The sequence below is a fragment of the Marmota marmota genome, unplaced genomic scaffold (assembly GCF_001458135.2).
Source record: "Marmota marmota marmota unplaced genomic scaffold, marMar, whole genome shotgun sequence".
Classification (NCBI taxonomy): Eukaryota; Metazoa; Chordata; class Mammalia; order Rodentia; family Sciuridae; genus Marmota; species Marmota marmota.
The window spans coordinates 19631550-19648590 of record NW_025999982.1 but is presented as its reverse complement, the minus strand read 5'-3'; the positions used below and the strand labels follow the sequence as shown (position 1 = coordinate 19648590).

General features: G+C 40.5%; 1 protein-coding gene across 1 annotated transcript; it reads right to left on the bottom strand.

Annotated features, from left to right (window-relative positions):
* Window positions 1-482: 482 nt before the first annotated feature.
* Window positions 483-10509, bottom strand: LOC107144001 (glutathione S-transferase alpha-3-like). Its single transcript, XM_015487858.2, has 7 exons — window positions 10418-10509; window positions 9937-10044; window positions 6992-7043; window positions 6301-6433; window positions 3658-3799; window positions 1563-1694; window positions 483-710 (listed from the first exon to the last, which is right to left on the bottom strand). Exons 2-7 carry the CDS (start codon window positions 10021-10023, stop codon window positions 591-593), a joined length of 666 nt encoding a protein of 221 aa, XP_015343344.1. The 5' UTR covers window positions 10024-10044; window positions 10418-10509; the 3' UTR covers window positions 483-590.
* Between the last annotated feature and the right edge of the window lie 6532 nt (window positions 10510-17041).

The following is a 17041-nucleotide window of genomic DNA, read 5'->3' as shown; positions in this document are numbered from 1 at the left end:
TATGATTTTAGATTAGGTTTATCTATTTTTTTTGTTTCTTTCTCTCACTAGAACCATTGCCATGATGTAGAGAATGTATCAGGTTTTTTCATCATTGATATCTGGCTCCAGCAACACAAAATATTTTATGCTGGACATAAATATAGACTGAATAAACAGGGTAAAAGTAGAAAGAATTGGTTCTTTATAAGTTGTTTTTGTGTATTTTGGTGAGAAAGGTAGCAAAACATAAAAAAAAAGATATTTTTGCAAAAGCTAGAGTGTCAGAGGAAAATTTCTACCACCATGCCTAGCTGTACTTTAATTTTTGAGATAGTACATGACAGATGTTATAAGACATTTTAAAAATTAAATCAGAGCCTAAGAAAGTTTCTCTCTCTATTTAAATTTAAAAAGATATCCCAGAAGATGATCATGATTATCAACTTGACCAAAACCAAATAGACTACATTGCAAAGAAGACTACATAGTTCATTTCTAACTAAATTAGCACATAAACTTTGGAAAACTTTATTAGCCTCATAGTAATCAAGATCATCTTTTGGATAAAGCCCAGTATTGTATGTGCTATGTCTCCATGTCTGCCTCATTTAACTGAAAATCTTCTTTACTGCTTCTACAGATTCTTCATTCTCCAAAGGCTTCCTCTGGCTGCCAGGCTGCAGAAACTTCTTCACTGTGGGAAGGTTGCTGACTCTGGTTCTTAGGGCCTGCAATGCAGAAGAACAAGCCTCAGAGTAGAGCCCAAACCAACACCCATTAACACAATCAGGAAGTCTGAATCCCTCCACCAGCACAGCATGCTGTCTGGGAAACACAATGAATGAGAAAAAAAGATAAGAGCTAGAAAATAAAGCTCAATGTCAATTTCCCCAACTTCTCTTTAAAACTATATTCCATTCCAGCATTCTTCTCATCTGCCTTACACTTTAATCCTGTAGATTCATTGCTACTATATGATATAAGAAAAAATATGTGACATGAGCCTGTCACATGTGGATAAAAGAATCACTCAAACAGAGTGAAAAGAAGATATGGGAAAACTGAGTTAGAAACGATGATAGAAAGAGACCATCAAATCCAGGTGGCAGTCACTACAAATTATCACACTGAGAGATAAAGATGGGATTGTTGAGGGTGGGGGTTTGCAGAGTGAAATATAATGTTTGAGGCTGGGAACCTGAGGGGGAGGAAGGAAAACAGATGGAAGGAGACTTGTTCAACATGGAAAGACAAGGGCATACATGGGAGGAGGGGATTCCCAAGGAAGTCATGGTTAGAATCCAAATGGAATAGGGGCTGGGAGGAGAAAGCTGGGCCCTTGGTTTCACTTATTATACAAAGCCAAATATACTTAGAGTAGCATCCACCTCAAAAATTCCTTGTATACCAAGATTCTTTTCTTTCCTCAGAACCAGGGCCTAGAAGATCTTTTTGGAGCCCAAAGAAGGGAGGGTGAAGCCTAGAGATGGCTAGAAGTCAGAACACCACCAGCCCCAGTGTTTAGATATTACATTACTGATGGGAGGTGTGGGTCTCTATGAGGAATTGAGAGAGAGCACCTTCAGTAGAGGGAAGTTGGCAAGAACTGTGGAGTCCAGTTCTTCCACATTGTAGAGAAGTTCAGTGAGGAGAACGTCAGCCTTGCTCAGCCTGTTGCCAACAAGGTAGTCTTGCCCATGGCTCTTTAACACCTGCAGAATGGGAGGAGTCAGGTCATGAACACACATAGCCAGACTGGGGCCCCAGCTTGTCCCAGAGCCTCTGAGCTCAACTCTCCCCAACTGCTGCCTCCTGGGAAGGTGTGGAGCTACCCAGAAGATCTTTATGGAGGCCCTGACTCATGAGGGAGAATCAGAAGTGGGTCACTGCTCCCTCCTCTGTGAAATCCTGCGTGATCCTTTTATTCTCATCCCCACATCCCTGTGTTGTTCACACTGCTCACCATGCCCTCCATCTTCCACACGTGCTAAGGGCGTGGCATCTGCTGGGCCATGTTTCCATCTGCCCTACACTCTATTGAGCAACAGGTAATTTTAAGATGTTCCACTCTCCTTTCTCTCCAGTCTCTGTACACAGTATCTCCACTTTTATAAGCATGCTTTCCCTATGTGTACATCATTTCAGTGTCTCTGTTTTTCCTCTTGTCTGATTTCTTAATGTCTTGGGTATGTGTCTAGGATCTAAAGTGACTTTGAATCATCATATTTTTGTGACATGGGCTTTCAGCATGATGGTCTGAAATATATGCTGCATTATACAGGAGTGAGCTGCACTGACATCTGCATCTTAGTCTGAAATGCATGGGAAAAGTAATATGTGGTGAGACAGGAGTGGAGAGAAGGACACATGATAGAGTTGACATGATATGATGTAAATTCTGCTATCTCAGAGATGCATACTTATGGGTTCTTTAAACTTTCTCTCAATTTATGAATGTAATACAATTTTCACAAAAGAATTTTTGGGTAATATGTGATATTTGTATAAATATCCCAGCAATATTGAAATGAGGAAGAATAAAGAAAAAACCCATGGCACTACCAATTAAACAAAATATTGTGTCAGCCACCCTATCAAATTAAGTTTACACAGAGAAGTATGAACAATTGCTTGGTTCAAGAAAAAAACACAACATCATATTTATGCTACAATTTAAAGCACTCTTTTAGCTTTACCTCCAGTGTGCTCAGAACTTCCCACCGCCCAAGGGCTAATTGTGTACTATGAATCCTGTACATAGAGAATTCTAGTTTGATTCCCAGTAATTAAAACTTTCAACTTGGTATCACTAGTGCAAGACTTCCTCATAGTCTATCTTTATGCAATGCCTTGAGTGCCAGGGTACTAGATCAGTATGCAAGAAGGCCCTCTGGAAGTGAGGGTCAATGTCCAAGGAATCTTAGGCACTGTTTTTCTCCTGCTTCTGTTATGGAAAGAATATCTGAGTCCCTCCAAACTCACATGTTGTGATCCCAATGCTGTTAGGTGGGGCCTTTGGGACATAATTAGGTCCTGTGGGAAGAGTTCCCAGGAATGGCACTATTGCCCTTATAATGAGACCTTGGACCCATCTGTCATAGGAGAACACAGCCCAAAGTCAGCCATTCATGAACCAAGAAGCAAAGTTTTCCAGATACCAATCCACCATGTCCTTGACCTGTCTCTTCTCAGTCTCCAGAACTATGAGAAATATATATTTTTTGCATAGAACTCCCTCTATGGCATTATTCATATGGCAATTCTAAGTGCTAAGATAACCTGTTAGGACTAAGATGCCCTCTAAACTCCATCGCTGTGCTGTATTCATGAACTGCATCCTGTTCTATATGACTCTTCCCTCCTTTCCACTAGACTGTCCCATCAACAAGCAAGCCTCACCCACATAAAGAGAAAACCAGTGTTTGTGCTCAGGCCCAGCCTGATGCTGGTCATGATCCCCCTGCCCTGGTCCTTCTCACTCAAGTTATAACCTAAATCCTTCCCCTGTTGATATAAGAATAGAAAATAATACCATACAGTGTTCTTTCCTTATGTTCTTCCCATAGAGGTTGTATTGGTGGCAATATAGTTGAGAAGGACACTAGGCTGACCCAGTTTCATCCTGTCAATCTTCAATTTAGAGGGTGCCCTATAGGTGAAACCAATTCCACTTACCTTCTCAAAGGCAGGAAAGTAACGGTTTCTAGATTTCTCTTTGATCTGGGTAAGTCTTCCACCTTTGTCACTAGATGGAAGGTATGGATAAACAAGGACCATTTCATTCAAATCTGCCATCCCTTCTGAATACATATCAATTCTGAAAGCAAAAAAAAAGTACTCTGTCAAATGCCTTCTGTCACAGATTTTATAGTTTTGAAATCCAAGAAAACAGAAAACTGGGAATGGAACCACCATTTGACCCAGCTATCCCTCCCCTCGGTTCATACCCCAAAGACTTGAAAACAGCATACTACAGGGACACAGCCACATCTATATTTATAGCAGCACAATTCACAATAGCTAAACTGTGGAACCAACTTAGATGCCCTTCAATGGATGAATGGATTAAAATAATGTGGCATATATACACAATGGAATTTTACTCAGCAATAAAAGAGATTAAAATCATGGCATTTGCAGGTAAATGGATGGCATTGGAGAAGATAATGCTAAATGAAGTTATCCAATCCCCAAAAAACAAATGCTGAATGTTTTCTCTGATATAAGGAGGCTGACTCATAGTGGAGTAGGGAGGGGAAGCATGGGAGGAATAGATGAATTCTAGATAGGGAAGAGGGGAGGGAGGGAAAGGAAGGGGGCAGGGGATTAGCAAGGATGGTGGAATGTGATGGACATCATTAACCAAAGTACATGTATGAAGACACAAATTGGTGTCAACATATTTTATATATAACCAGAGATATGAAAAATTGTGCTGTATACAAGAAATAAGAATTGTAATGCATTCCACCGTCATTTGTTTTTTTAAAAATCAATTTAAAAAAAGAAATCCAAGAAAATAGAGTGCATCATACAATAGCAAAATAATTCACTTCCAGTAGGGTCCCTTCAAAATCCAGTTACAATCTTCTGGGTTTTATTTATAGATTAACATTTATTTCTTAGAGCAACCTACAGGGAAGACATATCTAAATTTTTGTTATACACCTGACCACATACGATTCCAAAGAGTATACTGGGACATCACAAATTAAGGTCTTTAGAGAACTTGGTGTCTGTAAACACTGGTAGTACATATAGGCTATGCTCTCTGAGCATAGGTAAACTCAAGACAGAGTCCCTGGCCCAGCCTCTCAGACAAGTCCCTCTCCCTCGCTCTTCCTATATATGATCATTTCCATGTTCAATGTTAGAAATCATGTGCTCCCAATTATTTCTCGTAAATCATGTTCCCTAACCTTTTCCATGTACTGTTGCCAATGCTGATCATGATTGCATTTCTTGAGGACCCCACCCAAGATTTGGTGCAATTCTTTATATAGTTATAGTATGTGTATAGTATAGGAGAGCCTCATTTCTTTTGCTTCAAACAGGCTTTCCAAAATTCTTTTTCAAAAGCAGTTTTATTGACAAATGTGCACATCATAATTGTCACTCAGTTAAAGTCTACTATTCAGTGAATTTTTTAGTACACTCACAGAAATCTGCAAATATTAACACTTTCCAGTTCCACAACATTTTTACCATGCTGGATGGTTTACAAAAACATGTATACCACCTCTCCTACCAGCACCAAAACCATTAATCTACTTTCCGTCCCTGTGCATATGAGTGTTCTGCACATTCATGCTAGATAAACCATACAATATGTGGCCTCCTAAGTCTGATTTCTTCTATGTGACATAATGTTGTCAAGGTCCATCCATGTTGCCACATGCATTAGTAATTCATCTCTTTGCACAACAAATACTATTCCAGTATGACTAGAGAACTTTCCTTCATCCATTCATCCACTGCATGTTTAGTTTATTTCCACTTGATGGGATTATGAATAATGAGCTATGAACATTTGTGTACAAATACCACTCAGGATGTATTTTATTCCTCTTGGGTATATTCCCAGTACTGAAATTGCTGGGTTATTGGTAACTCTTTAATTTTTTGAGGAACTTTCCACAGTTCCAAACAAGATTTTATTTTCAATAAAGCAGTTCCAGCCAAGGAGGGAGGAGACCTAAACACCAGTGCTGAGTCAGTGGGCTTCTTCAAGTTTACATGAAATGCTCTGCGTCACCTTCATGTCTTGACACCAGACTCCACCAACCCTCATCAACTTGACCCATCTATACAAGAAGAGGGTAGCTTAGGTTCCTGCCTGTCAGTTTTGTACTTTCTAGAAACGGAAAATCAGGTGCTTTAGATATTTCCTTCCCAGGCCTTCAAGTCTAGACACTCAAATCCTTCCCCTGTCCCAAGCTATTGCATAGAGTTTAACCTCTAAAGCTAAGCAAATGGAATCAGGATTCCACCATCTTCCTGAATTCATAATTCCTCAGGATTTGCAAAACTCCATGAACCGCATCCTCTCTACATGACACTGCCCTGAATCCAATCCATGCTTACTCTCACTGCATCTCCGCAGCAAAAATCTCCCAAAACGATCTCAGAAACTACTAATCTACATTCTATCACTGTGGATATGAGTGTTCTACACATTCATACTAAAGAAACTATGCAATATGCCCAGAGTCAGCCTGGTGCTGTTCATGATCCCCCAGCCATGGTTTATCCCACTTAAGGAAGGACCTAAATCCTTCCCATGTTATCTGTTGATTTAAAATAAAAAATATACCATACAGGGCTCTCTCCTTTATGTCCTTCCCATAGAGGTTGTATTTGGCAGCAATGTAATTGAGAATGGCTCTGGTCTGCACCAGCTTCATCCCATCGATCTCCACCATGGGCACCTGCTGGAACATCAAACTCCCATCTTGTGGAAGGAGAAAACAAACAGAATGAAATGTGGTCACTCATGTCCACAATGTAAAACAGTTGTGGAAATGACTGAAGATACAAGAGGAAAAATTATCACTTAGTAAATCTTCAAGTAAGACACCAATTTATTTTTAGTTTTTGTTTTCTTCTTTTACTTATCCAACTGCTTTACTTTTAACCTCTTGTCTCACAGCTGTTTAAATTTCCCATCCATACATACACATTGTGTGTCCCTGAATATTTGTGTGTTTAGCTCATCTTCAGGGATATTTTACAAGAAGTTGGAGAACCTGTGACTAGTCAGGAGCCAATTCCATTCAGCGTATGAAGAAGACAAGGAGAGGATATGCCAGGGGCCCTGAGTTTGTTCCTTAGCAAGGACTCACAATGGTCTCACTCTTGAGCCCCCAGAGAGTTGCCAGGACTCACATTTTAACCACTCTCTACCTCTCCTCTGTCAGCACTACCATCCTCACAGATACAAGAGTGTTGTCTGGTGTTTCAATCTTCTACTAGGAACCCTCTTAAGAGGTATTAAGATATTTGTTCTTACCTTTTCTTAACTTTTCCAAGTCTTCTCGAGTTTTCATGAATTTCTCTTCAAACTGGAGAGCAGAAAAGGTAAATGAGTCCTGATTAGTTCACTCTATCGCCTTGCATGCTTGTCAGCTTGAATCACTCTTGTCTACATGTGATATGAAGGGGGTAAGATTTTTGAGATTGGACATATTTATCAAAGAGTCTGGTCAAGGCTATCTGGAAATTTATAGTACATGTATCAGGAAAAATGCCTGGGTCACAACCCTGAAAAATGCTTGATCCCATCCATCACAGATGTGTGGGCAGCTCAAGGGCAGGGACCTCATCTGTCTAGTTCACTGTGTATCCCCAGGACCTACTACAAAACCTGGTTCTTTACAGGTGCCCACACAATTATGCTGAATGAATAGGTTCCAATGGTTAATAGGCAGTTTGTTACTGTCTCCTCCCTCCTGCCCACCTCACAATTGTGGTGTGTATTTTTAGTATAATTTTTCAGTATAATTGCATTCATTTTCTTATATGGTAGAGTTTAGATCTTTTTTTAATGGGAATTTCTGACATGCATAAAAATAAACAACTGAGTATATTGTTGCTCCTTTTTCCCTCACCAAATTCAACAATTATCAACTGGTAGTAACAGGCTTTCATCTAGGTGCCCACTCACTCTTCTTCTCTGGTAATAGCTTAACGGAAGTCTCGTCCTGGATTTCATGCACAGTCATGTGCCCCATAACAATGTTTCAGTCAATCACTAACTTTGTACACAAAGATGGTCCCATAAGACTATAAAAGAATTGAAAATTTCCCATTGATTAGTGAATACATCGGTGAACAAAATTCAGTGAAGCATTTAGTAGAAGCCTTTGAAGACCTCCATAAGATCCTTCAAAATATTGAAAACACAAGGACTGCAGGTGTAGCTGAGTGGTAGAGCACTTGCCTATCATACACACTGCCCTGGGATCAATCCCTTGCACTGTAAAAAAATTAAAAATTGTGGGGATGGAGTTGTGGCTCAGTGGTAGAGCACTCGCCTAGCATGCATGAGAAACTGGGTTCCATCCTCAGCATCATATAAAAATAAAATATTGTGTCCACCTAAAAGCTAAAAAAATAAATATTAAAAAATTCTGTGCATTTCAGCTAATGTGTTTAAATAATATAGAACTATGATCACTGAGAATTGCCTGTATTAAAAATAAATTTTTTAAAAGTTGAAAACATACTCCAAACGACAAATTTTTCATTAATAGTAAGAATTTTTCATGGTACATTATCTGCTTCCAAGTAAATTATATATTTATAAATAAGTTATGTATTTGTTAATGAACAAAAAGCAAAACAAGCAATCCACCATGCACATAATTCTGAACAGTGATGCCTCCTCATTGCAAGCATCAGAATGATCCTTAGTAGCTAGACCAGAAGAAGGCACTGTGATCATAGCAGGTGACAGATCCATGCATGTTTCTGCCCCAAAACCTTCCAGTGGGACACGATGGGGAGGAAGAAGACAGTGATATTGTTGATTCTGAACTTGTTTTTGCTTCTTAACTTTTAATGGAAGAGTTTAAAAAAAATAAAATTAAATTAAAATAAAAAATGGAAAAAGCTTAGAGAACAAGGAATAAAAATATTTTACACAACTATACAATATATTTGCATTTTAAGTATTACACAAGAGTCAAAAAGTTAAAAAAATAAAAGTTTGTAAAGTAAAAAATTTATAGTAAACTGAGGTTAATTTAATATTGAGAAAGGAAAACATTTTAATAAATTGAGTATAGCCTGTGTGTGCAGATTCATAAAGTGTGCATTGTTCTAAATCAGCTTTTCATTATCTTAAGAAATACCTAACATAATCAACTTTAAAGAGGGACAGGTTAATTTTGGTTATCACTGTTTCAGAGGTTTTGATCCCTTGTCATTTGGCCGTGTTGCTTGGTGGCAAGGCAGAACATCATGGCAGGCAGCACGTGGGGGAGCAAACCACTCACCTCTTGGCTGTCAGGAAACCAAGAGAGACACAGGGGCTGCATTCCCACAACCCCCTCAAAAGCAAGCCCTCAGCCACAGAACTCCTCCCACTAGGCCCCACCTCTAAACAGTTCCACTACACCCAGTGGTGCCTCAGGGTAGGGACACACCCTTTGGGAACTTTTCACATCCAAATCATTGGGTAGTGACCTGGGCCTTCACTTTCACTCACCACTCACTCACTGACTCACTTGGAGCAATTGTCAGACCTGAGAACTTTACACTGATAGAGTGCTGCATATAGGTGTCTCAAATTTCCTCTTTTGTACCATGTTTTTCTGTGCTTCTTTTATGTTTAGATACACAAATGCTTATAATTGTGTTACAATCACCTACAATATTCAGTACAGTATCATGTCACACAGGTGTGTGGCTTACCATCAACAGGTCACAGAATGTAGCCAAGGAATATAGGAGGCTACCCCCACCCCGGGTTTTGTGTTGGTACACTCTATAATGTTTGCACAATGAAATTGCCTAATGACATGTTTCTCAGACTGTGTCCTCATTGTTAATGACACATGACTCTCTTTCGTTCTTAAATAGTTCAATTAGTTTCTCTAAAATACAGAAACTGTTTAAAAATAACTATATTATCTCACCAAAAACACTAATAATAACTATCAGCAATATTCAATCAGTAATCATGTTTCTAATTTTTATAAATTATGTTCTATAGTGTTTAACCTTAAATCCAAATAAAGTCCACCAATTGTGGTATATTTCTTACATTAATTTTATCTTCTTTGATGAGAATACTGACAATTTATTTAGTTAAGCCTGTATCTTAATTATTGGCAGTGTTGTTTAGGACACAATTCTTGACATGGTATCTAAGAAACATCACTTAGCTTATGTGAGAAAAGTATCTAATAACTTAAAATGATCCAACTTGAAATGATCTAACTCAGAACTTACCTCTACACCAGCTGCAGCCAAGAGCCATCGAATGTTCTCCATTCTGCCCCGTCCATCAAAGTAGTGAAGAATGGGTTTCCCTGCCATGATAGCAGTATCTGGGTTTTCCTAAATATGAGTGAGTGAAAGAAAGTGTTACTATGGCAAAACCTAAAGAAAACCTTACTTCACTTGTTCTTAGTTGGCTTTTAAAATAAATCACTGATTTTGGGATTCACATAGTCAGCCAACACTTGACTAGTCTCATGTTAGCTTTGCTAGTGGAAGACAACTCTGTCTGAGGCCACCTAAGAAATTTAAAAACTGTTCTCCAGAGAATGTTATCACCCTGTGTCCTCCAGGGGAAAAATGCATTTCTCCATCTCCCCTGTTCTCTGGGGGGTGGGGCAGGGGGTTGCCTCCTACATATGACTAAACCAGTCAGGACCACTCCAGGTGTACTGAGCTGTCACGAAATGATCATGCAGAGATAGAGAAATACCTTTTTCTTTGGGTTCCGCTGACGGCTCCTTTGACCCTTCTCTCACAAAGGAGGCAAGGCAGGCAATAAAGAGAGCACACCTCAAGCTGAGGTTTTATTGGGGGAGGCTGGTCCATTGAATATTTTATCCCCAAAAGGGTAAAGGGGTAGAATTACAAAGGAACAGGTGAGTGTAACTCAACCCCAGTGGGTGTCGCCAACTATCTGAGCTGGGAGCTGGGGTAATTAATGCTCAAGTTACTGAGACTTGGCACTGCCTTGCCAGACTGAATACAACAATTGTTCAGAACCCGGTGCATCAGGACTTAAAGGCATCTGCATCAGAGCTTTTCCTAAGAAAAGTAACTAAAAATATAAGAACATAAGACTTTCTAATCGGCAAATTTTCTGAAGATTTACAGAACTCAGAACATTTTGTGACTTATGCTAACAGCAACCCCTGCGTCAAAAAAGCAGCCACCCCAAATTTTTAAACACACTGGAATGTGGAAATATACTGGGACATGTTTCTGTGATGAATTTCCCACAACTCCTAATACGAGTCTTGCACTTGTAAGTGTATTCTTGCACTTAGATGGGTCAGGATGAATCGGCACAACTTTAATCTTTGTAGACTTTGATACATTGGGTCTTTGAAGTTTCTCACACAACCTTTGTTCAACTTTTCTCTGAACTCTTTAACTCTGTCCTGGGAACCTTCAGTATAGTTGAAATATTGTAAGTCAACAAGCCAACAAAAGGTAACTACTAGAAAAATATTCAGAATTAACTGCAGAAATTGGTAGAATCTTCTCAAGGATTATATTTCTACTAAATGATATCTACCTAGTTTCATTCATTATTTTATTTAATATTTACAGATCACCCATTGTGTTCCCCGAATTGCTTTAGGCATAGAGGCTATCATAAAAAAACAAATCCTGAACAAGAGAAGAAGCTAACATGTGAAGATCCAGGCTAAGACAATCCCAGCCAGAAGGAAGATGAAGGCAGGGAACTTGATTAGGAACAAGTTTGGTGTTTTTCAAACCAGGAAGAAGGAAGGACGGTGTTGTAGGATCATGGAGAGGAAGCACTGAAAGATGAGGTCAGAGAGGTGAAAGCATGAGTGTGCTAGCCATCTATTGCTGCAGAGATTGCCACCAAGATTAGTGGCTTAATACAACAAGCATTTATTATGCTCACAATCTGTGAATGAAAGTCAGGAATCTGGGAGCAACTTAGTGGGAGATTCAGCATCAGGATGTCTCAGGAGGCTGCAGTCACTTAACCTTCAGGTACTGTCGTCACCTGAAGGATTAATTGTTGGTGGTCCACTTCAGACATGGCCCCCTCACTCAGCTGTTGGCTGAGTCCTCAGTTCCTTCCTGAAAGGTGGCAACAGATCTCAGTTCCTTGATATGTCTGCTCTTCTTTAGGGCTGTTGACTGTCCTTGTGACACTAATGTCACAAGAGAGAGCAAGACAGAAACTAAAAGGTCTCTGGAACCTAACATTGGAGGCCAAACTCTGGAGGATGGTGACAGACTGAGGAGATGGCCTGTGGGGAGGGCATAGGGGAGGAGAAGGGAAGCTGAGTGGGGCCAGCCAAGGAGGCTGAGGAGGCTGCGACAGTGGAGTCCAGGGTACTCAGGACAGACAGCATGGCCTCATGAATCCAAGAGAGCAGTGTGAGCACTGAAGAGGGAAGATTGAATTGGGAACTTGGAGGGCACTGGTGACTTGGACAGGTCAGCTGCAGTGGAGTCATGGGGACAGAGGCGGCCTGACTGGAGTGGGTGGAGGAGAAGTGAGAAGTGAGGAAATGGAGACAGTGGCTACAGAAAACCTTTCCCAGAAGTTCTGCTCCCAAAGAGGCCAGAGGTATAGGACAGTGGGCTCTGTCTGTGACGTGGACGGGGGGAGGTTAAAAGGCTGGGCTCAGTTTCTTCTGTGGAAAGTCTCCTGAGAACTGTGGAGGCTGTGTACCTAGGACTGCAGTCCTTCCAGCCCCAGGGAGGTCACTCTATGATGGACAGTGCGCCCTCTGGTGCTCAGTCATGGAGTGACAGTTACAAGGACTTGCAGTGGCCTGGGCAATGAGTTTTCTGCAAGACAGAGATCACTTTCTTACCAAATTCAAATTTGTGTTGGAATAAACTAAAAGTTGGAAAAGCAACTAAAAATTGCCTCAGCAAAGGCTGATGTGGAAAGTCCTCCTCACCTGCCCTTAACACTTTCTGGTGTCTTCCACCTCCTCTTCTCATTCCCCGTTCCCTTCCTCTTCATCCCTTGGCTCCTCTTTGCTTCCTTTTCCACTGTCCATTTCCTTCAGTCTGTACTGATGCTGCTCCAAGCCCAGGAACACCAAGGACAGCTGTGAGAACCTGGGAGAGAGGCGTGGAGCGGCTTCTCCCTCAGAGTCTGCAGAGGGGGACAAAATTGCTGTCACCTTTATTTCAGATATCTGACCTCTAGAATATGTGAGAAAATATTTTGTATAGTTTAGGCCATGCAGCTTGTGAGATTTGTTACAATGTCCACTGGAAACTGTTAAAAAAAAAAAAAAAAAACACCTGAGACCATTTATATTAAACACTTATTTCCAAGAGCAGAGGGGATCCAGACCCTGGCAGCAGCCCATATCAAAGATGAGCAGAATGCCCTCCCCCATGTACAGGTTTTATTTATAAACAGAGAAAATGAAGTGACATACAGAAACAACCCGATTGGCTGCAGTTGGTCTTTGCCTTATGAGGTACCATGTAATGGTGAATTTGGATTATGGCGATATGGTCTGATTGGTTGGCAGCCTGTGATTGTTTAAAGCCCAACTGCTGTGAGTGATTGAGACTCAGATCCTTGGTTGACTCTGACAAAAATAGAGGAACTGCTAGCAGTACTTAAAATTTATTTAAAATTCTAGGAAATTGAAACTAATCTATTGTGACAAAAAGCAGGTCAGTAGTATAAGGTGGTACAGGAAGAATTGATTACAAAAGGGCATGAGGATGTGGATGTTCACCATCTTGATTGTGTGATGAGTTCATGGGTGTAATCCAATTGTACACTTAAGTATGTGCACTTCATTGTAAGTCAACTATATTCCCAAATATGATAATAAAAGTAATAGTGTCAAATAAAAACCTGCAGATTTAAAATGTATACAGTTATTCCACAGTGCATTTCTCTGCTCTCTATCCTTCTTGGCTACCTGTCTTCTCTGTCATGTTTCCTCTTTCTTACAGACAGGGTTATCTCTGTACTGTTCTAACCCTCTTGGCCACATTCATCCCTACTCCTCAGAATAAACTAATAAACACTGCAAAACAAATCAGAAAAAAACAATCTCTATCTCTGGTTGGTTTTTCCTTTGGCTATTTTCTTCTCTAATTTTAGTTTCAAAATTCAAGTAGCCTACCCTCTAGCTCTACTTTCTCTGTCTGAATCTTGAACTTTTATTTCTTAACCAATAAAATATATGCTAGTCAGCTCTTCCTTGCTATGACCAAGGTACCTGACAAAAACAACTTAGAGAAGAAAGGATTTATTTTGGCTCATGGTTTCAGAGGATTGAGTCCATGTTCAGCAGCTTTGTTGCTCTGGGCCTGAGGTGAGGCAGGACATCACAGTGGAAGGGAACGGTGGAGGAAAGCTGCTCATCCCACAGCAGCTGAGGAGCAGAGAGGGTGAAAGGAACTGAGAGAAGATGAACCCTTCCAGGCACACCACTGGTGACCTGCTTCCTCTGCCTAGGTCCCATTTCCCAGTCAGTAGTTCATGCAGCCATGGATGGATTAATCCCCAGAGCTTTCATGGTTCAATAATTTCCCCAAAGTCCACCTCTGAACACAGGAGACTTTGGGGATATTCCAGGTCCAATACACAAGAAAATCATTGCCAAGCTAGTTCTATTAGTTCAAAGTGACCTCTTCACTGAAACCCAAGCCCATCTTCCCATTATCAACTATCTTCCAGAGCCTGCCATCCTCTGTCATTTCAGGGCTCATGTCTTCCTGTGGCCATCTTCTTAGTTAATGATTCATCTACCTTCTTTGTCAACATGATGGACAACATAATCCACTCAATGCTGCCTCATTTCACAAGGTCAGAACCTGCACAAAATAAATAACAAGTTCCCAACCACAGCCCTCCCCTCCCCAGAGCACAGCCTTATGTTGAAAGCTGTGAGGAGTTTCCTGAGTCTGACACCAGGCAGCAGAGGCACCATGGACAGGGCAGCTTGGGTCACCCTCCAGGAGGGCACCCCCAGTGTTCCCCTCTGGTGATGCTCCTTTCCTTCTTCTCTTAGATGCTCTCCCAGTACATCTCTGCCAGTCTGTGTCAGTGTCTCTTCCCTCATGACACCTTCACTGGTCAACTCTACCCACCCTGGACCTCCCAGCAAGGGGCCCTTCCAGACATGGTGCTCCTTGTATTCTGTTTTCCTGTCTTCCAGAGATCCTTTTGTCAGGTTACCACTGGGAAGATGTTGTGCAGGGAGGGGAATTTCATGGAGAAACACCTCCCACACTGCAGGAGGGAGGCTATTGTGCACCTTAGGGGCAGCCTGGCCCCAGGCTCCTGGGATGTGCATGCACTGTTCTCTGCTATTCTGCTGCTCTTCTGCAAGTCCCATCCAGGTTCCCTTCTGAGGATCCCCTTATGTTGGTTGTTCCAGTGTTATTGTAAGAAAACAAAAATTGAAGAAGCAAGCATCAAAATTTGGGGGCCATTTTCACCTCAATATATCCAGTGACCTTACTTTGCAGATGAATGCAGTGGAGTCCAGAAAGGTTAAGATTTATCCTTGGGTCCCCTATGTGATCAAGAGTGGAGAGAACCTAGAGCCAGTTCCTCTGAATTGGAGGAATTTATTCATGATGCAGGAAATTGTTTTTGAGTCTTAATCTATGCGTTGTTGCATCGATGCAGGGTACAATGGTCAAAGAGACAATGTATATTCCTTTGAACCTCATGGAATACACATTTTAGTGAGAAGAAAGAAAAAAGAAAGAAGGAAGGAAGAAATAGGGAAAGGAGGGGTGATTAAATATTAAATTAATTACAGCCTCTGATTAGGATGTGAATGAATTTAAACTGAGTCTATGATTGAGTATTGAATATTGAGCAGTTGCTGGCAAAGGGCCAGTGAGCCCTCTACATGGATGGTGAGGAAACCCTTCTGAGGAGGCAACCTTAAGATGAGACATAAAAAAAATGAGAATAAAACTAATTGATTCAAATGTCTGCATCTTATTGAATCCTCACAACAACCCTATATCATAGACAACATAACTGCAAACATATCAAAGAAGTTAAATCAGAAACCAGAGTTTTGGCTAAAATTGGCTACAGGCTGATTCCTATCCATTGTATTAGAATTCTGTTATTTATAAACTTTATTATACCAGAAGCCCATTCGTGGTGGATGATGGTAATTGGCCCTGGTGTCCTCCAGGTGAGAAGGCACACAAGGTTATGCTCTGATGGCACAAGGAGAAAGTGAAGAAGTAGACATTTCCTCAGATACTGAAACACCATAACTGTAACTTTTATTCCCTTGTCTCTAGTGATATCCACTCTTGAATCATGACTGCACCATGGACACAGGTGGACATACAAATCACTGAGTTTTGTTTCTGAGGGTGAAGCAAACTACAAGATGGGCAGCTATATGACGTGGCTCATGCCCTTTTATTGATGTATTTAATGTAAGTTTACAAATGTCTATGATCAAACTCTTCTGTGTCTCTGACAAACTCAGAAATTTTGCCTTCTCCATATCATGTACAGAGAGGAGTCTCTCAAGTTTAAAAGCCTATAATGGTCTCGAATGAACAAGAAATAATTTTCTGTTTCTACTTCCAGTTTTAAGAGAAATTTATAGAAACTCCAGAAAAAAAAAAAAAAGGTAAGTCAAGAAACAAAGAAACAGGAGGACTAAATAGCTAAATGTCTCTGATGAGAGTATCTTCTAGAAGGCATAAGTGAATATTTGAACACCAGGTCATGCCAACGTGTTGATAGGGTGGTAGGCGGGAACCGTGAGGAGACAGAATGTGATACCATGTAAAGGCTAGGAGTCCTTCAGCACGTCAGGCAACTCTTTCAATAATAAAAGGGCTAGACTTCTCTGAGTATTTGTTAAGAAATAAGCCACCAGGTTAAATTATGTGGCCTGTTTGATCTTGTCTAGGAATTATCCTGTATTTTCTGTGATACAGTCTGTCAGAGTCAAGTGTGACAATCTCAGGTATAAACAGGAAAAATGGTTCTCATGGTTGTTTTTGATATTTCTAAGTAATGGGATGATGAAATTTTTATTTAAAACCATTTTATTCAAGATAATAAAAATTAGGTTATTTTCTTACATGCATCTGAAGAGTTCTAGGTCTACTATGGATTCTTCAGTGTTTTTTTTTTTTGTTGTTGTTGTTTTTCATTTGTTTGTTTGTTTTTAAGAGATAGGGAAATAACGAAGAACAGAAGAGAGCCATCCTCTGTTCCAGGTGACCTTTTGTCACAACTAAGCTAATACTACCTGGCACCTCCTCACTGTGGGCTTTGAGAACTCTTCACACATCTCTACACCTTCTGCCTGACTCTCTGTGTTCATTTAGTCACATCTACAAAATATATTTA

Coding starts and splice junctions, on each gene's coding strand:
- LOC107144001 (XM_015487858.2), bottom strand. CDS start 10,023: ATGGCAGGGAAACCCATTCTTCACTACTTTGATGGACGGGGCAGAATG. Junction 7,044..9,936: donor TGGCTGCAGCTGGTGTAGAG/GTAAGTTCTGAG, acceptor TCTGCTCTCCAG/TTTGAAGAGAAATTCATGAA. Junction 6,434..6,991: donor CTTGGAAAAGTTAAGAAAAG/GTAAGAACAAAT, acceptor TCCTTCCACAAG/ATGGGAGTTTGATGTTCCAG.